General features: G+C 48.5%; 6 protein-coding genes and 1 non-coding gene across 7 annotated transcripts; 6 read left to right on the top strand and 1 right to left on the bottom strand.

The window, feature by feature from the left end:
* Window positions 1-730: 730 nt before the first annotated feature.
* On the top strand, window positions 731-2,421 carry FPRO_09088 (putative TAD2-tRNA-specific adenosine deaminase 2; the record flags this gene model as incomplete). Its single annotated transcript, XM_031232443.1, has 3 exons — window positions 731-1,300; window positions 1,403-2,039; window positions 2,156-2,421. The coding sequence occupies 3 exons, from the start codon at window positions 731-733 to the stop codon at window positions 2,419-2,421; spliced, it is 1,473 nt and encodes a 490-aa protein (XP_031082379.1).
* A 3,790-nt stretch (window positions 2,422-6,211) lies between these two features.
* Window positions 6,212-7,267, bottom strand: FPRO_09087 (uncharacterized protein; the record flags this gene model as incomplete). Its single annotated transcript, XM_031232442.1, has 1 exon — window positions 6,212-7,267. One exon carries the CDS (start codon window positions 7,265-7,267, stop codon window positions 6,212-6,214), a length of 1,056 nt encoding a protein of 351 aa, XP_031082378.1.
* Window positions 7,268-7,773: 506 nt separating this feature from the next.
* Window positions 7,774-8,517, top strand: FPRO_09086 (uncharacterized protein; the record flags this gene model as incomplete). The annotated part of the gene is made up of 1 exon (XM_031232441.1): window positions 7,774-8,517. The coding sequence occupies one exon, from the start codon at window positions 7,774-7,776 to the stop codon at window positions 8,515-8,517; it is 744 nt and encodes a 247-aa protein (XP_031082377.1).
* Window positions 8,518-8,624: 107 nt separating this feature from the next.
* FPRO_09085 (uncharacterized protein) lies at window positions 8,625-8,972 on the top strand (the record flags this gene model as incomplete). Its single annotated transcript, XM_031232440.1, has 1 exon — window positions 8,625-8,972. One exon carries the CDS (start codon window positions 8,625-8,627, stop codon window positions 8,970-8,972), a length of 348 nt encoding a protein of 115 aa, XP_031082376.1.
* Window positions 8,973-9,317: 345 nt separating this feature from the next.
* On the top strand, window positions 9,318-9,433 carry rrna43. Its single transcript, XR_004093506.1, has one exon. It is a non-coding gene; the product is annotated as a ribosomal RNA (ribosomal RNA).
* A 527-nt stretch (window positions 9,434-9,960) lies between these two features.
* On the top strand, window positions 9,961-11,010 carry FPRO_09084 (uncharacterized protein; the record flags this gene model as incomplete). The annotated part of the gene is made up of 1 exon (XM_031232438.1): window positions 9,961-11,010. The coding sequence occupies one exon, from the start codon at window positions 9,961-9,963 to the stop codon at window positions 11,008-11,010; it is 1,050 nt and encodes a 349-aa protein (XP_031082375.1).
* Window positions 11,011-11,642: 632 nt separating this feature from the next.
* On the top strand, window positions 11,643-14,424 carry FPRO_09083 (uncharacterized protein; the record flags this gene model as incomplete). Its single annotated transcript, XM_031232437.1, has 3 exons — window positions 11,643-12,514; window positions 12,564-14,182; window positions 14,240-14,424. The coding sequence occupies 3 exons, from the start codon at window positions 11,643-11,645 to the stop codon at window positions 14,422-14,424; spliced, it is 2,676 nt and encodes an 891-aa protein (XP_031082374.1).
* Between the last annotated feature and the right edge of the window lie 625 nt (window positions 14,425-15,049).

Here is a 15,049-nt window from a genome sequence, read left to right as displayed (position 1 = left end):
TGACGAGTGACTTTGAAGGCGGGTCATCTATATTAGACAGTGGATCAAGCAGGGATTAGCGCAAGAATGGAAGTATGAAATCTTCTCTCAAATTGATGAAGGACATGAGTATCTTGAACCCTTTCTCTTACTTTTTTAAGGTTGGGGGGAAACTTTGTTAAGCCATTTAAGGCAAAAAGAAGAATCCTACTCCTCTTGTCTCTCATTAATTCATCTCTGGGACCATAGGAAGACGCAGCACGACTATACTTTGGCCTTTCTTGTTCGGCGGCATCTGTACTGTACGATCGATTGCCAGAAATCTAGTGATTGCATCTGGCGATGATCTTAGAGTGACAGCCAACTACTGGTCTATTGTTTGAACTTTCTTGTTAAGCAAGTCTCGTGTGAGCTCTGATTAAGCTTACCGGATTATTGTTATCCATTATCCGAATTGTTAATACACAAAAGCCTGTGTTACTTGGGTTTGAGACGACAGTTGGTGTCAGCCTATTGTTCTAGAAGGAGGAACAAAGGACCAGGGTTGAGGAAGAAAAAAGTAAAAATCGGGAAGAGAAGGAAACATTTGGATACGAGTGAAGGGATTATCGACAACGACGGTACGAAAGTGAAGGGAATTGTCACTGAGAAGTAAAGAGGAGGATTGAAGCCTGGAGGATTGTGGGTGAGTGGGTGAGCGAGGGAGGGAGTGAAGGCATTCAGAGGCTCGAATAAGGAGACAAAGCCAAACATGGGAGTTTTCAAGTCACTTGGTCTTTCGCCGGCCAAAGCGGCAGGTGCAAAGGCCTTGCGTCGTCTTTTTGGGCGGGTGCTTCCAAGCGAGACTGACAGTGCCAGTGACACTGATCAAACGGGCAGGGGGAACTCCAGCAACGACAATAATACTCAGAGGGAGAACAACAACAAAACAAACGCAGATTCTTCATCTACAAAATATCAGGATAAATCTGTCGCTTCTGATAATCGCCAACAACAAAACGCTCTCACCAATACCGAAACATCTGCAGCTGCCTCCGATATGGTGCCGCCTCAGAAGCGCCCCCCCCAGGGGATCGTAGACAAGGAGAACCAACCGCCGACTGCGGGCCAGTTATCAGACTCGCTCTCCCGTATGAAGATCGGAGAGGAGAAGGCTGTCGCAGCATCCCCCAAGCCCGTCGTCTCCACTGCCCCTGCTGTTGCTGCCGAAGATGCAGCTCCCGCCGTTGAGTCTGTACCTGCTGTCCCCATCTACACAGACCCTGCTGTCATAGCGGAGCGAGCGATACACATGAAGTTCACTGAAGAAGCTCTTGACATGGTAAGTTAACCAATAAATTTGGAAATAGCAAACCGTCTCCCGCCTTCTACCGAGGCTGTCTATTCCCTGCGATCCTTAACCTCCAGTTAACTCTCAACTCAGGCGCGACTTGCTCTCAGAACAAACGAAACACCCGTGGGATGTGTCCTTGTTCACGATGGGAAGGTGATTGCTCGAGGCATGAATGCAACCAACGTCACTCGGAATGGTACTCGCCATGCTGAGTTCATGGCCCTCGGCGCTTTGCTCTCTTACCCACCCAAGAATGGACCAAGGACAACCTACCTGAAGCCCAAGCTCGAGAATCAGTCAGCTGAGGCTTCTGATGCCTCTTCTGTCGAATCAGGACCCGCCGATGAGGGTAATGAAGATGGATCCAAGGGCCACCTCTACCCTTATGGCCAGAAGTGCCACCCTGATGCGCGAGTTGATAAGTCCATCATTCGAGAGAGCATTTTGTACGTCACAGTAGAGCCGTGCGTTATGTGTGCTTCTCTCTTGCGACAGCTCGGTATCAAGAAGGTCTATTTCGGCGCAGTCAACGACAAGTTTGGCGGAACAGGTGGTGTCTTCAGTATTCATGCTAACTCACTTCCTGTCAGCGCTGATGGCCAGACTGCCAGCGCACACCCAACACCAAAGCCAGCGCAGCTTCCTGACGGAAGCGGAACACTGGGCGTCTCGTATCCTCCAGGTGGAGGAGACGGCGGAAACCTCGAATCTGGCTACGAGATTGAGGGTGGATGGGGTCGTGATGATGCTGTCGCCCTGCTGAGACGATTTTATGTCCAGGAGAATGGACGAGGCAAGTGACACGGATTGCCCAGCTTCTTGACTGATGTGCTGACTTTATAGCTCCGGTACCTCGCAAAAAGGAAGGTCGTGCAGCTCGATTGGCTGCCATGATGGAGGGCGAGGGTGCCAGTGAGGGCACTGGTGAGAGCAACGGTGAAAGCAACGGGGAGGATAATGGTGAAGGCAAAGACGACAAAAACAGCGAAGAAGCGCCAACTCCGGATCTTGCTGCCACCGAGGCCGAGTCCCAAGTCCTTGACCTGCCCACTTCAACTCAAACTCTGAAGGAAACGCCCGCGCCGCTAGGTGATCGTACCAACGTCTAGAACAGCGTTGTCGCGATGCCGTTGCCGCATCTGCGCCGAAAGAGGAACACAGAAATTGAAGGAGCCACGGAATAGGTGGCTGCATCCGATGGAACATACCTGATGGAACTCCATCCATCAGCCTTTTGAGACACCCGTGCCAAAGTATTGAGGACACAATTGGAGAGGATAAACTCATTTTAGGCGTTTGGAGTGTCAAGTTGCAGTTTCGGTGGACATTTGAACAGAATTGCGGTGGGAGGATGGCCTTTGACTTTTACTTGATGCATTTTGGGCGAGCATGACGTTCAAGCGGAGGACATGGTGTGCGAGCCGCTGAGTTCCAGTTGATTTGGGGTAGGAAGAATGCTATCACTGTATGATGTTGTGGTTTGTGATAGCACAATACACCTATGAATAAGGCTGATGTGTCGTCATGGAGCTCTGGGTAAAGCACCCTGCGTGGTAGCCTCTACCATGGAGTGTCGAAGCTCGTATTGCTTGGCTGCACTATCTTAATCTTGGATGCTCCGAAGTCGTCTTAAGTGATGGTTCCCATAAAAATTCCATCGGTGCCCTTGAATCTGTGTGTTGCGTTCCTTTTGACATCGGTGAAAAAAGCTGATGAGACCTGGGTGCTCCCAGATGCGTGTGCTCTGGAATTGCCCGAGCCTGTCTTGATACAGTTTCCGATCCAGATACCAGCACGAAGCATTTCAATCGTGATGATCTTGGAGCCGTCTCTATTGTTCTGAGCATTATAGTCATTGCTGATTGGCAACAAGGAGCACCCGTTGCCAGACTCCTCTCACTTCAGAGTCTTGCCATCTGGAGCCTATGTCATGCATGATTGTTTTTTGGACATCGTGTTTGCAAGATGTGAGTAGTCCAAGCGAGTCGTAGCTGAGAAGCAAACTTGAAGATCCAGTGTCCCTGCAAACTGCCCTCCAAACCCTATCACATAAGATGTCGAAAGCTGTTACGGCACCTCATTTTCTAGTGGCCGAGTTGCTTCCGTAAGAAATGGTCGTGTCCGTATTTGTGAGGATGTTGCCTGATGGATCACATGCATAGTTCTTTACGGTTGCCTCTTGGATCTGTGAGTTCTAAAAAATGATTCCCTTCGTAGTCGCGTTTCCTAGTCACGTTGGAAATTGAGTCAAGATCCTGGGCAAGTTGGTCTGCTTCGTTTTAGATGTATTTCTCCTGAATAAGGGCTTGGTGTCGGAGGGAGGCTGTCCTAGAGGGCCAAGGTTGTGGCTGAGGGTGCACGACTGGGGATCATACTCGAATATGAGCTGAAAGCATGTCTGTCCGTCGGGCTTATCGGAGGTGACTTTGTTGGGATTCTCTATGGCATTATTGATGCACTTGTTTAGTTTCCTAACACCGTTGGGATAAGACTTTGTCAATGCCTGTCCCTGCCAATCGTCCTCGAGGACTGTTTCATACTCAATCAGAAGCTGACCAAGCCGCTTATATTCCATCATTTCTCTTTTGCTCAAGGATGGGAAGCAGACAACAAACTACCGGCAACATCGTACTTGAACTCTGATGTCAAGGCTCCCTAATTCGTAGCTGAGATAACATGCCCCTTTCCGTTGATGGAACTGTATGTACGAGGCACTGACCAGAGCACGACATTGTGTTACAGCCTCCAAGACTGTTTTGCCCCCAATCAAAATAGTGTAGGCTTTAGACGACGTTGATGACCGTGTTGTTGTGGTATCTGCGAGTCTGGCTAAGGACTGAGGTTGTGCCTTCTGACGACTGGAGCTGATACTCGAAATTGCCCCAAGGAGCTGACTGAAGACTGAAGCCTTCAAAGGGGAGATTGTCGCATGTGTCATATGCCTAATACTTTTGACATGCGTGTCTGTTGACCTGTTAGTAGGGTCGATCCCTGGTATAGATCGTTGTATCTCTTTTTGTCCAACGCAATCAACAACATCAAGTACTTGAGTTGACCCAACGTCTGTGCCATTAACGTATGACAACATCAGCGAAGCCAAATATGACTTCCCTGCCCAGCTCTTGGAAGAGGTCTACTGTTGAACTCGGTCCAGGATACACTTGTCGGACAATAGCTTTGAGAAATCGCTCGACGCCGCATGCAGCTTGGGTAGAGATTAATGGACTGTGATCGAGAGAGTACCCCTGATCTTGCTTTGCATGGGTGTCTCGATGTTTCTGCCGCAGTCATCGACGTGAATACACGTGAGCCCTCCACTAGCCTCACATTTGGGCAGCAGCTCGCCACTCGCCATATCATAAGCAAGAGGTTGGATTAAATTGACGCCGCAGCATTCCTATGAAAGTCGGAGTGGGGGTTAGCTAAAGTAGGAATTTTAGGCCGTTGTGGTCGTGGAGTCGGTAGGGCCCGTGGATGAGATCTCATTGCCGTAACCATCGAACCCATGTGCCGTGGTTAAAAGGTATCCGGTATCATACCCTACCTATTGGCGGTTGCAAGAAAGACAGACTTGCTGTTATATGTGTACTGGGTCAAGCCCATGCCTCCTGGTTGGAATTCAGTCAACTGCCGGTCGATTTCAAGCAAGTAGAGCTTCATGGCCGTCATGAAATTTGTGATGCTCGGATAGAAGTGTAAGAATAAAGTCCTTCCCAGACTGGAAGTTAATGTGACTATGCTGATCCCCTGAAAAATATTTGGCGGTGATGTTCCACTGTCGTCGTAGGTGGACTGGGTCGTCTGTACCCGGACTTCCCCCCCTGTCTCGAGCTTGTCGAATAGCCTGTCGACAGACCAGACATATGAAGACAATATCTAGCGCCTGGAGCCCGGCCTTTCCAAGTGTCCCATACCATACAAGTAAGACCAGTCAGCGCCTTGTTAGTAATGTTCAGGGGGCGCACGGCCAGGACACTGTACTCGGTATGAAAAGAGTCGCTGGCACCATTTTCAAGAGATCTTCCGATGCAGTTCCTGTGCGGTGTGTGGGAACGAGGCAGGGAGAAGATTAAAAGTCTGAACCTCCTTTTCTGACTTCTCCATTGCTTGCGAGATATATGAACCGTTAATCCTGGCTGACTGGCTATACGCCAGGGAGTAGGTCCTGTTGACCGTGGTCTCACCGCCGGTATCAATGCCAATGGGATAGAACCGAGGAGTTTGCCCAGGTGATGATAGCTCCCGCAATGGAATGCATGTCCAAGTCCTGGCACTCAGCGTAGTGAAATTGGACAGAACGCACCGTAGGGAGCCAGTAACGTCGTTGGAACAGTAGTAGATCGAGTCAAGACACGATGTGTTGACGTCTTTAGTGTTCGACCTGAGAGGGAACTTGGTAGATAAGAACTACCAACTCGTGCAGCCCGGGGACTCTCTACAATATCAGTCGGCCTCGGCCAGCGTCTTTAATGGCCTGTTTGGTGACTTCAATGAAAAGGGGAAACCATCGTACAAACTTTGGAACCCATTTGGACAATTAGGAGTTATTGCCAAAACACTTGCTCGAGCGGAAGACTCAGCAATCCGTGCCCATGCCACAAGACATTCACTTGGAGGTTCATACTCAAGCATGTGCTCTAGCCAGCTTCTGATAGACGCCCCTGATTTTCTCCTAGGGTTCGAGATGTCACCATCTTCATAGACAAGGCTCCGCAAGACCTGGCCTCAAAGATCAACAGCCCTCCCCCACCAGGCTGAAAGTTCACCACTTGAAAAGAGCCCAGACGCGATGTCGTTGATGCAGGCCACATCATGAGTCCACTTCGAGGCTATTCTGACCTTCTCAACTGGCATTGTTTACAGTCCCCAATTCGTACTATAACTCTATCGTTGAGGCAATCAAGACAACTGCGATGAACGAGACTCTGAAGTCCATGATATCAGATGAATGGCTCCAAAGGATGCCCCTAATAGGCAAAGAAGTGGCCAGTATCTTGTCATGTAGAGATTCGAGTCCCACTCAGTGATGACGTTGCCGGCCTCGACTTCAGTGACAGTCGATTCGATCTTTCTGCAGTTAGACTCAGTTATGGAACCGCTTTCATCCGCAGTTCGTTCTGGATCCTCCATTATCCCAACCTCATCGTCTCGACAATCACGCGGCACGACGTACCAAGCGATGGAGTTGTCATGTTTTTGACTGGGATCGGAAACGTCATAGGTGATTCCCATTGCCAGACTCTCGAACCTATCCCACTGAAGAGGAGTCATTTCTGGCAAGTTGACAAAGGAGGCGGTGACGATAACCTTGGGCTTCTCCCACCAGAAAGCATACGTGACTAGGCCGTTGAACACGTAGGCCAGCGTCATGGCCTCGACAGTTGCCAAAGGAGGATGATGAGCTGAGCGTGTGATGCACTGCACTGTTAACCATACGACCTGAAGAAGACCAGCCAGTTTCACCAGACCGTCAGCCTTGTTCTTGTCAGCGATCTCCTCCTTGGCAAGGCCCCAACTCTTGTGATCTTGCCATGATACCAGACCGTTATTCAAGAGCCAGGCATACTGGCCTGGCCAGAGAGTTCGGGAACCCCCATTACAGCCGGAATTATAGCGTACACCCATCATGCAGAGATAGAAGCCATGCACTGTCTTGAACTCGTTGTTCGTAGTGGTGGCGCATCGTCTGACGGCTTTACGAGCCTGTAAGAACTCTTTCAAAGACTCAAGGCATACCATTTCAGGTGCCAGGACGGCTTTGACAAGTTGGTAGAACTTGTGCTGACGCCGAAGCTGGCGAGAGGCATGGATACGTGGATGAATGGCCGTCCAAGTGCAGATGGCGATAGTGAATAGACACGACGTGATGAGAGACCATGTGCCGCGGTTTGAATCTTCGGGGACCCAGCCTACGAACTCTGTTTCCGTCGATCTTCTTGCTTCTGTGCCGTTCATGGGTAGCTTTAGTGAACTTTATCACATGTCAAGCTCTAGCCGTCGATATCGAGAGAGGCATGCTCGTTGCAGTTCATGCCGGGAAGCAAATGTATTTCAGCTCGACTATCCAACATCATTAGCGTTCTCTTGAGTACCAACGACGCGAATAGCATCATGTTCAACCCAATGAATCGTTATCATTCTTCAGTGTGTTGGTTCCATCTAGGAACGGGCCGCATATATTAAGCGCCTGAAGTCAAATTTAGGATATGCCCTCCACCAAATTGGCCAGTAAGGTGCTACAATCGGCTGTTTTAGCGCCTGTCCCTCAAGTTTTCAGGGGTGTGGCTGCTTACGTGACGCCTGAAACTCCATCATGTGATTACGGCCAACATCTGAAGGCGCGTTACTTCTTGCATCTTGACACTTCAACCAAAACAATTGCTTTTGTTTGCCTGCAGCCCTGGGCCATTCTCTGTTTAAATTGGTCTGCTAATGTCTCTTTTCACTGGCCTATTACCAGAATGGCGGCATCTTCAGCCCTGCGGCCGACGATGCTGGCGCTTGGTCTAACGCTTGGCGTTCCAGCCATGTTGTATTTCAGTATTTTGGGAGCGTTGGTTGTTGCGCCCTCACTACAAGCTCACGCAATTTACCTACACAAAGTTACGTTGACGTGGTTCAAGGATCTAAACACACCGGAGCAATTTGGATTCGCTCATCATCAAGTCACACCCTTCTACATCTCAACACCGGATGGAGTCAAGCTGCACACATGGCATGTGCTCCCTTTAACGACATATGAGTCGCACCAGGAAGAATTGTTGGCCCAAGGGCCAGACGGTGGATTGGTAGACAGGTTTGAAGATGCTTTGAACTTCCGTCTACTGAAAGAGAACCCAAATGCTCGCCTGGTCATTTACTTCCATGGCACCAGTGGAACTATGGCCAGTGGTTGGCGCCCTGATAGCTACCGCTCTCTCTACTCGGCTGATTCCGTCAACACCCACGTTCTGACGTTCGACTATCGCGGGTATGGAGAGTCAACCGGCTCGCCAAGCGAAGATGGTATTATCATAGATGCGGTAACTGTTGCCAACTGGGCCATGCATACCGCAGGTATCCCCCCCGAGCGCATTGTTATCTTCGGCCAAAGCCTGGGCTCAGCAGTAGCCATTGCTCTTGTCAACGAGCTAGCTCACAGGCAACCTCCCGTTCACTTTGCTGGATTGTGGTTACAGCCACCTTTGCCGACATCCCCCAATTGACGGCCACGTACCGTATTGGCGGTTTTATCCCTGTGCTCTCACCGGTAGCAAAGGTGAAGCCGCTATTCGCGTTCTTTGCACGACAGCTTTCCAGTACTTGGGACAACATGTTCAGACTGGGCGAGTTCGTCAAGGCTGCTGAGAGGTACGATATCACCCTTCTTCATGCCGAGGATGACACAGATATTCCCATGGAGCATTCCATCAAGCTTTACAGGGAAGCTGTCCAAGCTGCAGAGGGTGTCAAGGACTCGGCCGAGAATGATGGTGAGCTCCTCAGCAGAATTAGCAGTGTCGAAAAAGGCCGCGGAGCAGGGGGCTCAATCACCGTCTGGCCTACCAGCAAGGGAAACATTAGACTCGAAATTTTAAAGTACGGAGTACATGACAAGATCATGGCATATCCCGCGACTGGGCTTGCGATCAGCCGGGCGTTCGCTTCGGCACAGCAATAGAGGGGCATATAATGCACAGAACATAGACATATTTTCTCTTTACGGTTCAACTTGGCCGACTTCATCGAAAGCGACCTGCATTCAGCACTCTCTACCTCATCTTGTGCCAACTGGAAAACGGCCGTTTTGACCCAACAACACTGGGGCGGCGCAACATTTGCAGTGACAAGGCAGATAATAAGCCAGGGACACATTAAGAGCCGTGCAAGAGTGGTATTTGAGGTGTGTCTTAGTACCATCAATTGCCATTGTGGCATGGCAAGGTGAGTCTGCCCAGCATGCGTACAAGCTTCAGGACTAACACATCCCTGGCCATATACCGAATTGGTCAATACATAGGCACATACGACCAAAGGTAGTGGAAAATACGGGATCCCGTCCGCTCTCCCATAGTCAAGCCACTAACCGGCGGATTAGTAGTTGGGTCGGTGACGACCAGCGAATCCCCGCTGTTGTATGTTTTTGTATAGCTTGCTTTTTTGCCATTTACTAACTACTATATGTCCGGAACTGTATTGGCTGAAGTGCTTATCAACCTATCGCGAACCGTGAGTTTTAGTGTCAACTATCGCCAATATTCTTTGATTAGACTTACAGCCCGCTGCGTCCCACCTTTTTCACGAACATGCCTTATACCCATGATGGTTCGAACTGGTTATGTGAATAGTGAAGTATATGTTCTCATCGAACGAAGCTGTAAACCAGTTGAATGGCATGAGCAAGGACGCCTCAAAAAGAAAGGCACAACGCTCTCTTGCGAAGGCAAAATACCCTCCAAAACCACCAGGAGATATCACATCCTGGAAACCAGGTGTTTAACGTTATGTTAACGTTATCGTAACGTTATGCGTCGTTCAACTGACATAATCTCCAACGTTGTTAATAGACCTGAACCTCGTTGAAAAGTTATTTAATCTCAAAGTGCTTGACAGGATGGTGGATGGAGATCAACTCTTCATTTCTCATTTCGAACAATTACTACCCAATCATGACTGAAAACAGACAACGCAACGTACTTGTTACTGGAGCCAATGGTTATATCGGGTCAGCAGTTTGTCGAGCCTTTGTAAGAGCAGGCTGGAATACCTATGGCCTCATCAGAAATCCACAAGTTCGAGAGGAACTTGCACTTTCTGAAATTATTCCAGTAGTGGGATCTTTCACTGAACTCAGTTTCCTGGAAACACTTTTCAAAGAGGTCAACACTTTCGATACAATCGTCAGTTGCACGGAAAAGACCCCAGGCTATGCTGCACACTTCAAAGAGGTTATGGGTTGTGTAAAGAGACTGGCTGAGAAGAGTAACGAAAACGGAGTCCGACCTCTGGTTCTCTGGTCATCTGGCTGCAAAGACTATGGCATGACTGGTCTTCACGGCATACCTGGTCTTGCGCCTCATACTGAAGAGTCCCCGCTGAATGCACCTGAAATATTGAAAGAACGTACAACGAACTCTGCCAGGGTTTTCGAGTTCACGGAGCTCTTCGACGCGGCAGTCGTCAGACCAACCTGCGTCTTTGGATATTCAAACAGCTACTACGGTGCCATATTCAACTATGCTGCTGATCAGCGACAAAGGGGATCTGAGGTTCTTCGGATTCCTGGGGATCCCGATAGCATCATGCACGCAACTCATGTTGACGATTGCGGCGAGGCCTACGTTTCTCTTGCAGAACTTGATGATCGGCGAGCCGTAGGTGGACAGTTCTTCAATGTGTCTGGTTATCGCTACGAGACACTCCAAGAGGTTGCAGGAGCTGTAGCTAAAGAGTACCGCTTCACGAAGGGTGTTCAGTTCGTCCCAGCATCTGAGGCAGAGCCATCATTTCCGCCAGGATTGCATTTCGTCTTCAGCTTCAGTCAATGGGTAGGAAGTGAACAGCTGCGGTCTTTGACAGGATGGAAAGACAAACGAGCGTTGTTCTCAAAGGGGATACACGCTCATAGGTTGGCCTACGAAGCCTATAAGGGCCGGGGCCATCGCAGTGTCGCTGAAGTGCAGAAGAGGATTGGAGGAAACTTTAATGCAGAGAATTAACAGGGGCAGGGCTCAAAAATAGCCTGGGACGATCAAATGCGACTCGGCATTTAGAAGCCGTGACTAGCCCAATAGGTGAGCCCGGGAGATACGGAAACAGCTGTAGAATGACGTAAGGGAGAGACAAAGTGAACAAAAACGAATTTATTCGGATCGCCGGACTCAGCTACCCATTCATGTGATACTATTTACCAGGTTTTCCCACTAGAAACCCGAGTCATTTCAACAATATTCTTATCAGCACCTCGGCACCTCTGGAAGGGAAGACCCCATTCAACTAGAGCACTAAATGAGGCAGGCAGTTGATCACTATTCAAAGCCAATGCAAAAGGTCAGACAGAGTTTGGGTCTAGACCAGACTAAACCATCCCTGACCAGTCAATCTCCTGTACCGTCTGACATTGCATCGTGCTAACGTTTAGCAGATGGACAGGACCAGACATTTAAATCTTACCTCGACCCCACAAGTGACTGGAAGCGCAATGGAATCTCAATTTCAACGTCTTTGGCCTAACAAACGATAACGAGCGTGCGTGTGTACCTGTACCTCGGCTTGTGTCAAATATCTTCAATTGACCTTTTCCAACGTCATCCTCCTCCCACTCACTACACACCCACAAGAGCCCTACAAGATGGACCTCAGTCGCATCAAGTCCCATGGACTCGGCCATGTCGCGATTGATGACAGTGACACCGACAATGGCCCCTCAGGAAATGTCATCGACGATGGTCGCGTCAAAGTCCAATTCCACGACACTCCCCAAGCCCTGGCCCAATGGTGCGAACACCTAAAGGAGGCCTTCGCAGCCGACGGAGCAGATTCAGAGCATTTACTACCGCCTAAGCCGTCGAAACCGCGTCGAACAAGCACCGTCGCTTTCCTCCCGGGCGTAGAGAAGCCAGCCGAAGGTCCCCGACTAAATATTGCCATCCATATCGTGGGCTCTCGAGGCGATGTACAACCATTTATTCCCATCGCGCAATTGTTGATGAAGCCTCCCTACGGTCATCGAGTACGAATATGCACACATGCGAGTTTCAAGGAGTTTGTGGAAGCACAAGGTGTTGAGTTCTTTAACATTGGCGGAGACCCCGAAGCTCTCATGGCATATATGGTCAAGAACCCTGGATTATTACCGAACAAGGACAGTCTCAAGGAGGGCGATGTCGGGAAAAGACGAAAAGAAATGATGGAGATTATCTCTGGTACCTGGAGGAGTTGTATCGAGGCAGGCGATGGAATGGGAGACCCTGTGAAAGCGGCCACCGTGGAGAACGTGGATGATCTCTTCCTTGCGGATGTTATCATTGCCAATCCTCCATCGATGGGCCACATTCACTGCGCTCAAAAACTCAACATTCCATTGCATATGGTCTTCACAATGCCTTGGTCACCTACCAAAGCGTTCCCCCATCCTCTGGCTGCTATGAGCTACGGAGATGCCGACGCCAAGGTCGCCAACTACCTCTCTTTCATGATGATGGAGCTTCTAACATGGCAAGGGTGAGTATCTTGGTCCCCTTTCGAGCCATTGGCTGACAGACAATCTTAGGTTGGGCGATCTCATCAACAAGTTCCGCCGTCAAACACTTCACCTCGACCCCATCAGTCCAATGTGGGGATTCCAGCTTCTCTCCAGACTTCGCATTCCATATAGTTACCTCTGGTCGCAAACACTGATTCCTAAGCCTTCCGATTGGGACGAACACTTGAACATCACCGGCTTTTCCTTCCTACCTCTCGCAAGTTCTTACACGCCCCCAAAAGACCTTCTGGACTTTCTCGAAGCAGGTCCTCCACCAATTTACATCGGCTTCGGGTCAATCGTTGTTAAGGACCCGCAAGCGCTCACAAATATGATATTGAAAGCAGTCGAGCTCGCGGGAGTTCGGGCGATCGTGTCGAAAGGGTGGGGCGGTGTCGGAGTTGGCGAAGTCCCCGACAACGTCTATCTCATCGGGAATTGCCCGCACGATTGGCTCTTCCAACGAGTATCGGCTGTTGTTCACCACGGCGGCGCCGGTACAACCGCTGCCGGTATAGCGGCCGGCCGTCCAACTGTTATCGTTCCCTTCTTCGGAGACCAGCCTTTCTGGGGTCAGATGATGGCTCGCGCTGGCGCAGGGCCCGTATCAGTGCCCTACAAGGAGTTGACAGCGGAAATACTGGCAGACAGCATCAAGTTTGCTCTCAAGCCAGAAGTGCAAGAAGTCGCCAAGGATATGGCTATTCAAATTGGCGAGGAGGATGGAGCTGGTGGTACTGCTCAGGATATTCAAGACCGCCTGGATATTGACAGCCTTCGTTGCGACATTTGTCCTGATAGGCTGGCAAACTGGCTTGATCGTAAGACAGGAGCACATCTCAGTGGTTTCGCCGTCGGTTGTCTCATAGATGCTGGGTTTCTTCAGTCCCAGAACCTCAAGCTACTCCGGCATAGACACTGGTACGTAGATGAAGGAGCTGAGTATCCTCTCGTGGGTGCCGTAGCTGCTGTGTCAGGCTTCGCCTCAGCCATAGGAACCGCCACATCCGATTATGCCGAACGCCTAAGAAATTCCCCAGGTCGCGGAAAGACAAGGCGCTCCAGTGTCGACGACGCGCAAGAGGAGGTGCTGACAGATCCCGAAGAAGCCAAGACAGGAGAAGCCCGGCTCCGGAAAGGCCCACGCGGGGCAAATCAGAAGGACATGGAAATCCTGGCACGGAAAATGGCAACCAAGACGCTCAATGGCGCCGAGCCCGTCTTTCTCACTCCGAAACTGCGTCGACCTGTTACGGGCCTTCACCAGAAGCATAAAAAGGCATGGAGGGCCCATGAAGGTGGCAGAAATGGACGCGTCTTCTATGTTACACGTGTGACGGGTAAATACGTAGGCGACCTTGCTGCAGCCAGTGCGAGAGCACCCGTGGCTTTCTTCTATAACGTCGCCAACGGATTCCATAACGCCCCATCCAATTTCTGGAATGTTGAAGTTCGGCGCCGTGATGAAATAACAGGACTAGGCAGTGGACTCAAGGTTGCGGGCAAGGAGTTCGTCTTGGGCTTTTATGATGCGTTCAGCGGAATTGTGACGAAGCCTTATGAAGATACCAAAGCGAGAGGAATAAAGGGTCTTGGAAGAGGCTTGCTAAGAGGTGGATTTGGGGTTTGTGGTAACTTGGGTGCAGGTAAGTCACTGTCATTCCCCTGAGTCCCAAAGCCGAAAGTCGCTAATCATGTTACAGCATGCTTTGGTCTTCCAGGATATGCGCTGAAGGGCCTCGAGAAGGAAATGATGAAGCATACAACAACGCGCTTGAAAGCAGAGCTATTGCTGATCAGGCTAAGGCAGGGCCATCAGGATTGGCAGAGAGCGACTGAGGGAGAAAGGGAGGAGGTTGTAAGACGGTGGAGGGCATTAAAATTATAATCTCGTTTTTAAATAAAAAGACTTAAGCTTTATAGTAAATATATAATAATAATTTTTTTAAATATTAATTATTTAATATAATTAATAAGTATATATTATAAATTAAATAATAAATTAATTTTTTTATTATTAATTATAAAAGGCTATTAAGCTTTTAACTTTTTATTTAAAGGCTTAAATAATAAGGCCCTTATATTAAGTTTATATTATAATAGTTAGGTCTAACTGTATTAAATTAAGCTATATTTAGGTTTATTAATAGAAAATCATAAAAAGTATAATATTAAGTAATTATTAAAGTATTATATCTCGTAATAGTAAATTTAATATATATTAAGCTTAATAAATATAAAAAAGTTTAATTAATAGTTAGTAAGTTACATTCTATTTATTATTAAATATATATATATATATATATATATATTAAAGGGCTTATATTAAGGTAAGTTAGGCTTATAATAAGTTATAAATTTATATTATAAATTAATTTTATAAGGTTTATAAAATATCTTAAAATAAGATATAAGCTATTATATAATTTATAAAAATTAAGTAAAGTATATATAATATAATTTTTTTCTTTTTATTAATATTATTTTTTAAATCTATATATTTACTATAATAA

Source organism: Fusarium proliferatum, assembly GCF_900067095.1.
Source record: "Fusarium proliferatum ET1 genome assembly, contig: FPRO_scaffold006, whole genome shotgun sequence".
NCBI classification, from domain to species: Eukaryota; Fungi; Ascomycota; class Sordariomycetes; order Hypocreales; family Nectriaceae; genus Fusarium; species Fusarium proliferatum.
The sequence above is the reverse complement of the archived record's forward strand: the minus strand, read 5'-3'. Positions and strand labels throughout refer to the sequence as shown.